General features: G+C 41.3%; 1 protein-coding gene across 1 annotated transcript in view; it reads right to left on the bottom strand.

Moving 5' to 3' along the window:
- Positions 1-10,598, bottom strand: part of Snx6 (sorting nexin 6) — a gene marked incomplete at its 3' end in the record, with an annotated part of 44,816 nt that overhangs the window by 17,550 nt on the left and 16,668 nt on the right. The window contains exons 5-6 of the mRNA XM_029561868.1: positions 6,826-6,947; positions 4,210-4,362 (exon numbers count right to left, since the gene is read on the bottom strand). Coding sequence (XP_029417728.1) covers positions 4,210-4,362; positions 6,826-6,947 — 275 coding nt within the window. The remainder of the gene's footprint in view (positions 1-4,209; positions 4,363-6,825; positions 6,948-10,598) is intronic.

Genomic DNA, 10,598 nt, shown 5'->3' with positions numbered 1-10,598 from the left:
TAATAAGGCTAGATACACATTTAAAATAAAAATTACTAACAGTGCTTTCTAGCAACCATTCATTCGAAATGTCATTGACATGATGTACTTTGAGACTGACAGCAAAGAGTCCACATTGACTATTTAACCATCGCTTCATATGTACCAGTTTTCTTTGTGTAAAAATGGGAATAAATAAATCTAACTTGCAGGGTTATAATGAAGACTGAATAAACATGCTAGAAATCAATACACCTTACATGTTCAGAAATGTTCTTAGGTAACCAAAGTCCTGATAGTGGTTCACACTTACTATCTCTGCATAGCAGCATCTAAGTCCTCAGGCATGCAGCCACACCCTCAATCCCAGTGTTTAGAAGGCAAAGGCAGACACATCTCTGAGATCAAGATCAGCCTGGTCTACATAGCAAGTTCTAAGATAGCTGGGGCTACAGGAAGACTCTGTGTTTTAAAAGTGTATTCTCATCAGGTATGAGGGTTAGGGTTAGGGTCTTAAATCCCAGCACTCAGAAGCCAGAGGCAGGTGAATCTCTGTGAGTTCCAGGCCACTCAGTGCTACATAGTGACACCCTGGTTCAAAAATACCCAAAGTATATTCTCATTCTCAACCATTAATGCTGTACAGAAGTATAAATTTTACCTTTACTCCTGAAACAATTACTCCATCTGCTGATTTAACCATGTTTTAAAAAAAATCTCAAGTTTTTCTTTTTTCTTGTTCCCTCCCACACTCAACCGATAGAAAGACAATTTAAGTTAGCATTTTTTGGAGGTTACACCAGTAATCTCTTTTATTCTTAGACATTTAAATGGAAATCTCAAAAAGATCCCAGTTTCTAAACTTAATAAAGTGTTGATAAGTGTCGGGTATATTAGTAGGTTTTTGTTGTTGTTGTTTGTTTTTTTGAGACAGGGTCTCATAGCCCTGGTTGGCCTGGAAGTCCTTATGTAGACCAGATCAGGCTACCCTTGAACTCAAGAGCTCTTCCTGCTTCAGCTTCCCAAGTGCTGGGATTAAAGGCATGTGCCACCAATTCTGGCCCTATTAGTGGTTTTTAAACATTAGAATATTCAAGAGTGCCAGGCATGGTTGCACATGTCTGCAATCCTGGCACTTGGGAGGGGAAGGCAGAAGGATCAGGAAGGAGTTCCGTGTCATCCTCAACTATAAGGCAAGATCCAGGCCAACCTGAGCTACCTGAGTCCATCTACCAAAAAAAAAAAAAAAATCCTCTAAAAATTTCTTTTTAAAGCTGGGCATGGTAGCACATGCCTTTCATCCCAGCACTGGGGAGGCGGAGGTGGGCAGATCTCTATGAGTTCAAAGCCAGCCAGGTCTACATAGCAAGTTCCAGGACTGCTGGGGCTACTAGGAGACCTTGTCTCAAAAAGACCTAATCCCAGCACTCGGGAGGCAGAGGCAGGCAGATCTCTGTGTATTCAAGGCCAGCCTGGTTTATATAGTGAGTTCCAGGCTAAAGGCTACTAGGAGAACCTGTCTCAAAAAAATTTTTTTTTTCTTTTTAATTTTACAAGTAAATAAAAGAGGAGCTTGGTAAAATACTCAGGTATTACTCTGGAAGATCCAGATGGTCTACAAAGGCCTGCAGAAGTCACGTTTTTCCAAGTTTACCTGAACTATTCCAAGTAGTCCTCTCACCTGACTTGGTCAAACACTGCTATATACAAAAGTGACAACTAAAAACTTAATTCAGGACTTCCTTTAACCATGAGAAATGTATGGGATGGGCTGGGTATGGTGGTGCACACCTTTAAATCATAGCCATCAGGAGACAGAGGCAGGTGGCTCTCTGTGAGGTAGAAGTCAGCCTGGTCTAAGCAGCCAGTTGGGACTACAGGGAGACACTATCTCAAAAATAAATTTTTAGGAAAAAAATTTTTAAGGGGTAGAGAGGTGGCTCAGCAGTTAAGAACACTGGTTATTCTTGCAGGAGACCTGGGTTCCAATCCCAGCACCCACATGGCAGCTAACTGTCTGTAACTCCAGTTCCAGGGGATCCGATGGCCTCTTCTGTCCTCCTTGGGAGTTGCATGACATGGGTGCACTTACCTACATACAGGCAATACACTCATACATATAAAATAAAAATAATAAAATTTAAAAATAAATAAAAAATAAAATAACAAATGGTGGTTATGTTCAATAGAAAACAAAATCTCAGTCATGGTGAAAAAATATAAATATTATGGTCTACAAATATTTTTCATATCTTACTGCTTTATGAAATAATGAATATTTATATATTGGAGTGAAATACATCACCATGATTCTTCAATAGCACTGAGAATATATTCTAAAATTCCTAACTCTGAACTTCTAAATGTCATCTCTTGTCCTATGTCAGGGGTCAACAACTTTTTTTTTTTTTTAATATTTATTGTTTTTATTTTTTTATTTCTTTTTTGGAGCTGAGGACTGAACCCACTGAGCTAAATCCCCAACCCTTATTATTTTTGTTTTATGCGTATGCATGTATTGCCTTGTGTGTAGGTAAGTGTACCCGTGTCCTGCAATGCCCTCGGAGGACAGAAGAGGCTGTGGGACCCCCTAGAACTGGAGTTATGGACAGTTATTAGCTGCCATGTGGGTGCTAGGATTCGAACCCGGGTCTTCTGCAAGAACAACCAGTGTTCTTAACCGATGAGCCATCTCTCCAGCCCCCGAGGTCAACAATTTATAATACAAGGGACACAAAAAAATAACTTTGAATAGCATGAATGATTACCCAGGGCAAAACTTACTGAGGAGAATTCAGCCATATTCTATTACTGTTTGTTCTCCATGCCTCATTTTTATCTTTTTGTGGAATGCCAGCCTGGTGAATGTTGGGCTATAAGACCTTACTTACATTCTATGTCTTTTAACTTTAATATTTTCTGTGAAGTTATCTCTGTACATTAAGGGTTTTTTTTTTTTTTTTTTTTTTTTTTGGTATTTTTGAGACAGGGTCTCCCTATATTCCCCAGCTGGCCTGGAACTTGCTATATAGACCAGGCTGGCCTTATGGAGATCCACCTGCACCTGCCTCCGGAGTGCTGGGATTAAAGGCACCCACCACCACGCCCAGCTCCAGCATAGTTTTTCCATAAACTACAAATAGATAAATACTGTATACACAGGGCTAGAGAGATGGCTCAGCAGTTAAGCGCACTGACTGCTCTTGCAGAGGATAGAGATTCAATTCCTAGCACCCACATGGCAGCTAACTCCAATTCGTTACCAACGGTTGTCAGCTGTCATGTGGGTGCTGGGAATCGAAACCTCTGCGAGAGCAGCAAGTGCTCTGAACCGCTGAGCCGTCTTTCCAGCCCCAACATTTATTTACTCATCTATTTTGATTTTTACGTATGACCTCCTTGGGCATTGCACAACACAGGTACACTTACATACATGCAGGTAATATATTCAAACATATAAAATAAAAACAAAATTTTTAAAAAATGTGATATACACAGAACTTTACAACTGGATCATGACTCTAGGAATGTGCATGACTCTTTGATACCAGCTTAAAGATAAAGTAAGTTTATTCTACAATAACTAGTATGAAATACTTTATGTCCCAATATATAGGCTCCTTTGTGTCCTAATATATAGGCAAACTGTGGGGCTCTTACCAGGCTTCATACCAGCCAGGACCAAGCTTCTTTTTATTAAGTCCGACAATAAACTACATTCTGTGCAATTCAAGATCTGTCTGCTTCTCTTTCAGTCTTATGATACACTGGAGACAGCCCTCATACATCAAGACTGGACTGTTCCAGAACACTTAACTTTAGATAATTGAGTCACAAATCTACACTGACTGCTACGGTATGAATGCTAGGTGTTCCTTCCAAATCCCATATTGAAACTGAACACCCAAGGTGATGTATTTGAAGGTAGACTGTTGCGAGCTGATGAGGTGATCAGAGAAGAGCCTTCATGAATAGAATGAGTGCTCTTATAAACAGGTGGGAGGGTTAGCTTAGCAGTTAATAGCATTGGCTGTTTTTGTATAGGACCTAGGTTCTGTTCCCAGCCTCTACATGCTGGCTAACTGTCCTTAACACCAGTTCCTGGCGATCCAACGCCCTTCTTCTGACCTCCATGGGTATTGCACATGGGCGCATTCATATACACGCAGGCAAAACTAAAAATTTAAAAACCTCACAAAACCCCCCAAAACCAATCAACAAATACCCTACATCATTGCTCTCATTGATTGGATACTCACATCCTGATTATATTCCAAGAAGACATGGAAATTTAAATCTTTTCTCAAAATAGGATGTGCTGCAACACGACACAGGAACACTTCATGCATGGCAACTGTCTTCTTGAATATCGCCAGATACTCACTAGAAACAACATACAAAATCAAGAGTAACAAATGTATCAACTAGGAAGTCACTTGCAACATTGTTTTTCAACAAAAACACATTGAAGTACTCTAAGTGCAAAATTCGGAATCTAAAGTTGTCATGTGTGTAAAAAAAATTCTTAGTTGAACTGTTTAGTAAATACATAAAATTCATTTCTGAAAAAGCCTTCATGCTAGTTTAGTCTTTATTGTATTTAAAAGTTAATATCTAAGCCAGGCATGGTGGCGCACGCCTGTAGTCCCAGCACTTGGGAGGCAGAGACAGGCGGATCTCTGTGAGTTCCAGGACAGCCGGGGGCTACAGGAAGACCCTGTCTCAAAATGACCAAAAAAAAAAAAAAGTTACTATCTAAAACTTTACAAACTATTCTTACTCTGCAAGTGGGTGTTAAGTGTCAGTATTCAAGTATTTGTTTGTAGTGCTAGAGAAATTATTTGATGCAACCTTAATTATTCAATTTCTATATAATTACAGCTTTTAAACAATCGTGTAGAAAAAAGTACCCAAACCTCAGTAGTTACTGAAGTTAATTATTTTCATATAATGACCCAAATATTCGAGAAAGACCCACCATAGAGATACTGTTCATGGCATTATATTAAAAAAATGTGTTTAAGGTATTCTAGATCATCAATGAATGCCAGCAACCACATGTCAGTTTGAAGGTAGAAAAGCCACTCAAGGAAAAGGGCTGATATTCTTGCTTCAACTACATGCAAGAAGGACAAATTTTTCATACCAGCAGACCAGCAGACTCAGTGTTGGGAAGAGTTTGGTCTCCATGAGGGTAGTCATTCAGTGAAGACAAAAAAGAAGGAGGCAGAGGATGGAGGTAGCAGAAGAATAAACCCAAGGTTCTGTTATCCAACCCCTAACCGGACTACAGAAGAACCACGATCAGGGCCACTGGAAAACCAGAGACTCTTCTGAACTAAAGTCTCTGCTCCATTTCCAGCCTTCAGTCTTACAAATGTTAAGGATATACCGCTATCAGACCACTGTCTGCACCCAGCACTGCAGAATTCTTACAATAGTTGTCATGTTACACTTTGACAAAGACCTACTTTGCTTAATAATCTTATTTTGAGACAGGGTCTTACTATGTAGCCCTGACTGGCCTGGAACTCACTATGTAGACTAGGTTAGCTTCAAACTCACAGAGATCTGCTAGTCTAAAGGTGCGCCATCACACTCAGTTCGTCTATTTTTCACCAAAAGAATGTATTTAGAATTCAGAAGGCATCTAGCAGCAGTGTGAAGATTTGCTTGAAAGCAAACTAAGCAGAAAAGGAAAGGAAATGCATGAAAGGGAAAAATGGCCAGAAAAAGAGAAATGGGGTTGACAGTAATACAGGAAAAATCATTCCCTGTACAACTCTCAAAATACTGGTAAGGCCCTTGAGTACTCTCTCCCTCACACGGCCCACTGGCAGTTTTTTCTTTTTTTACTGTGCTTGTCTGCCATAGCATGCATGTGATGGTCAGAGGACAGCTGTGGAGTCAGTTCTCTCCTTCCATGTTTAGGTGGGTTCCAGGGTTTGAATCCAAGCAGGCTTGGAAAGTGCTTTACTACTGAGCCATCTCACCACCTCTACCCTGACTATCACTCGACAGTGTAACTCTGATCTATATTTTTCCCTTTGCTTAGGAATAAAGTTTCCTTGATAAAAAAAAAAGATAATATATTGAATATACAAAGTTTGAAAGTTTAATTTAAAATGGGGAGGAAACTATTTTCAGCAAATATTACAATTCCATAATTTTTCAAGGATTTAATATGTTCTGAGTGTATATGAAACTAGTAGTAATTCATTAATTTTTGTGTATGTGTGAGTGCCTGAGGGTGCCAATGGAGGCCAGAAGAAGGTGTCAGATCCCCTAGCTATCTACTGTGGGTCTAGGTACCAAATCTCTGGTCCTTTATAAGAGCAGCAAGTGCTCTTAACTTTTGAGCCATCTCTTCCATGAATAGTCATTTAATAATAAAAAATGTAACTATTCTTATTAGTTTGCCCCTATTCTTTTCCTTTAAGTCAGAGTAAAGGAAATTATATATCCAAGTACTTTTATATTTTATTTTTGAAAGAGGGTCTCATGTAGCCCAGGCTGGACTTGAGTTGCTGATCTTCCTGCCTATACCTCCCAAGTGCTGGGATTACAGGTATGTGCCACCATGCCAGGCTTTTTTTTTTTTTTAATTATTTTGTTTTAAAGAAAACATGCAAAACGTTGCTCAGCACACTCTCCCTACACAAACTGGAAGTTTTAGAGGAGGTACATATTGGGAAAGAGAACTAGGTTGGTAATAACTGAGGCCTTAACCTGGACCTTTCAGAGTTAGTATGGTGAAATGGCTAAAAGAATGGGAGACCAGAGAGCACATAAAAAGCCATTAAAACAAGCACAATTAACAAAAGCAAAACAAAAACCATCACATACGCTTCCAGCTCCTGTTTCATCTTTGTGAATTCCTCCTTTGTCATTGACCCTTCCCCTTCTCCAAGCTTCTGTAGTTTTTCCCGTGAAGCGTCAAAATCAGGTCTTGGTGGTGCTGGCGGGATCTATAACAAAACCAAGTCACTTTTTTTGGGGAGGATCTTTTTGAAGCAGGGTCTCCCTGTAGCCCCAGCTTTCCTGGAACTCACTATGTAGACCAGGCTGGCCTTGAACTCACAGAGATCCGCCTGCCTCTGCCTCCCAGTGCTGGAATTAAAGGCGTGCACCACCATGCCTGGCTCCAAGTCACTAATTTTAAGGGACTATTCCATAATTTATTTTTTTTTACATTGTGTGTATGTGTGTGTGTGTGTGTGTATGTGTGTGTGGACAACTTGTGTGTGTGGACAACTTGTGTGTGACAGTAGGTTCTCTCCTTCCACCAATGTGGGACCAGGGGACAAATGCTACCCCTCAGGTTTGGTGGCAATGCCTTTACCCCATGAGCCGTCTCACCAACCTTCTCATCTCTTTTAGCATTGTACCATAGTCACCTTAAAAAGCTGGGTCTGGAGCCGGGCGTGGTGGTGCACACCTTTAATCCCAGCACTCGGGAGGCAGAGGCAGGTGGATCTCTGTGAGTTCAAGGCCAGCCTGGTCTACATAGTGAGTTCCAGGACAGCTGGGGACAGCTGGGGCTACAGGGAGACCCTGTCTCAAAAAGACAAAAAAGAAAGGGAGGGAAGGAGGGAGGGAAAAGTCAGATGCAGAAGCACGTTCCTGCAATCCCACTGGCATGCCCCTCCCCACATACATACTTACACACAAAATAAAAAAATATTAACACTTAACATTTTTTAAAAAAATAGTTTTCAAGCTGGTCATGGTGGCACATACATATAAGCCCAGTTTGGGAGGCCAAGGAAGGAAGACAGCAAGTTCAAGGCCAGCCTGGACAACTTAGTAAGGAGCCTGTCTCAAAGTAAAATAAAAAAAGGGTTAGTAAGATGATTCAAGGGGTAAAGGCCCTTGCTTCTGTGCCTGATGCACTGATCTCAGGGACCCACATGAAAGGACTCCCAAAAGCTGTTTTTTGACCTTTATACATGCACCCTCCGACACACTAAATACATAAATGTGAGAAAAAAACCACTACGCTGGGGTGTAATGAGCACTAGTAGAGGGCTTGTCTAGCATACAGGACCAACACAGGATGGGTCTGATCCCCATAACTGCAAAAATAAGTTAAAATTGTTTCTAGAGCCAGTGAGATGCCTCAGTTACCCAGCAAGATGGCTCAGTGGGTAACAATAGTTGCCACCAAGCCTGACCACTGACTGCAAGCCACATGGAGGAAGGAGAGAACTGGTTCCTGCAAGTTGTTTTCCAAAATTAAAAAGGGTCCTAGCCAAGCCCAGTAGTGTACACCTTTAATCCTTGCACTTAGGAGGCAGAGGTAGGTGATCTCTGTGAGTTCAAGGACTAGTCTATATAGTAAATTCCAGGTCAGTCAGGGCTACACAGTAAGAACCTGTCTCAAAACAAATTATCAAAAGTAGGGATCTCAGATTGGAGGAATGTATCGGAAACAGAAATATTTTATTTAAAAATCAGGTAATGGGGCCGGGCATGGTGGCACATGCCTTTAATCCCAGCACTCAGGAAGCAGAGGCAGGTGGATCTCTGTGAGTTCGAGGCCAGCCTGGTCTTCATAGCGAATCCAGGCCAGCTGGGGCTACAGGGAGACCCTGTCTCAAATAAATAAAAATCAGGTAATAGCTGGGTATGGTGGTGCATTCCTTTAGTCCCAGCACCTGGGAGTCAGAGGCAGGGGCAGGCATATTTCTGTGAGATCAAGAGGCCAGCCTGGTCTACATAGCAAGTTTCAAGTCAGCAGCTGGGGCTTTTTTTTTTTAAAAAAAAAAAAAAAAAAAAAAAAAAAAAAAAAAAAAAAATGGTGGGAGGTTTTGGAGAAATGGCTCAGTGGCAGTTAGAAGCACTGGCTACTCTTGTAGAGGACTGAGGTTCAGTTCCTACATGGCATCTAATAATGGTCCATAACTACAGTTCCAGGGAACTCAACGCCCTCTTCTGGCCACTGGGGGCACTGCACACTCAGATGTACCTCTATAGCCAGCTAGAGCTACAAGGAGACCCTGTCTCAAAAAGACTGCCCCTCTCCCAAATTTTTAAAAATCATTAAAAGACAGGGATGCAGACAGGAGATCATATATTTGTTGTTGTTGTTTGTTTGTTTGTTTGTTTTTGTTTGTTTGGGGGGTTTTTTTGGTCTTTTTTGAGATAGGGTCTCCCTGTAGCCCCAGCTGTCCTGGAACTCACTATGTAGACCAGGCAGGACTTGAACTCACAGAGATCCGCCTGCTTCTGCCTCCTGAGTGCTGGGATTAAAGGTGTGCGCCACGATGCCCAGCCAAAATATATTTTATGAAATTCACAAAAATTCAATTTAAAAAAAAGACAAAAATAAATAAAGCAGAAAACAAGCTGGCATGGTAGCACATCTTCAATCCCACAATTCAGATCCCTATGAGCTTGACACTAGCTGGTCTAAATAGAGTTTTTAAGCCTGTCAGGGCTACATAATGAAATTTTTGTCAAATAAACAAATAAAGCCAGGTATGGTGGCACATGCCTTTAATCCCAGCACTTGGGAGGCAGAGGCAGGCGGATCTCTGTGAGTTCAAGGCCAGCCTGGTCTACATAGTGAGATCCAGGACAGCTGGGGCTACAGGGAGACCCTGTCTCAAAAAGACCAAAAAAAAAAAAAAAAACCCAAATAAAAATAAACCAGTTAACAAGCTGTGGTGGTACACACCTGTAATTCCAGCACTCAGGATGTAGAGACAAAATGACCAGGAGTTCCAGGTCAGTCTACACTATATGAGACCCTGTCTCAAACAACAAACAAAAAATCAAAACCAGGTTAAAGCCCAGTTGTAGCACACACCTGAAATTTCAGCACTTGAGGGGTAGAGGCAGGAAGGTCAAGAGTTTGAGGTCAGTATCCTCTTACACAGCCAAGTTCAAGGCCAGCCTTGACGACAAGAGATCTTGTCTCAAAATTCCAAATATAAAGACAAATAATAGTGAAAAAAAAAAACCTGCAACAAGAGAAGGATCACACCAAGGAAAGCAACAGTGCCAGAGGCATCACAGACAATTCCGTACATACCACTGAGCACCTACTGTACCACTACAGCATCTTTACAGACAATCAAGACAGTCTACAGAGAAAATAGTAAAAAACCCCCATCACACAAGAAGGTAGAGGGAAAAGGCAGAACTAGAATGGAAAAAAGAGACTGTACCACTGATCTTTCACCAAACTCTGAGCTACAGAAAGGAAAAAATGACTGAGAGGGAATGCTGGCCATCGGGCAGAGACAGAACCAGGTCACGATGACCCCAGGGAAGTCACAATTCAATTCACAAATCTGAATGTGGTCAACAGGTGGGGAAGAACTACCTACTCAATTACAAAATCTTAAGAAGCCTTCCAACCTCTAAGTATCTTTTCACTTATGGGTTTTTAGACCACACAGTTTGAGACACTCTCTCAGCCTCCAGGTCAAGCCCACTGCTATACTAATAGTAAGAATGTAAGTTTGCTGGGTGTGGTGGCTCATGCTTATAACCCTAGCACTTGAGAGGCAAAACAAGAAAACTGCTGCAGTGAGCTCAGGTCAGGAAAGGGCCAAGCTACATAGCAAGACCCAATCTTAAAAAAAAACAAACAAAAAACAATTCAAGTTAGA

The sequence above is a fragment of the Nannospalax galili genome, unplaced genomic scaffold, assembly GCF_000622305.1.
Source record: "Nannospalax galili isolate Female #2095 unplaced genomic scaffold, S.galili_v1.0 scaffold1171, whole genome shotgun sequence".
Lineage (NCBI taxonomy): Eukaryota > Metazoa > Chordata > Mammalia > Rodentia > Spalacidae > Nannospalax > Nannospalax galili.
The sequence above is the reverse complement of the archived record's forward strand: the minus strand, read 5'-3'. Positions and strand labels throughout refer to the sequence as shown.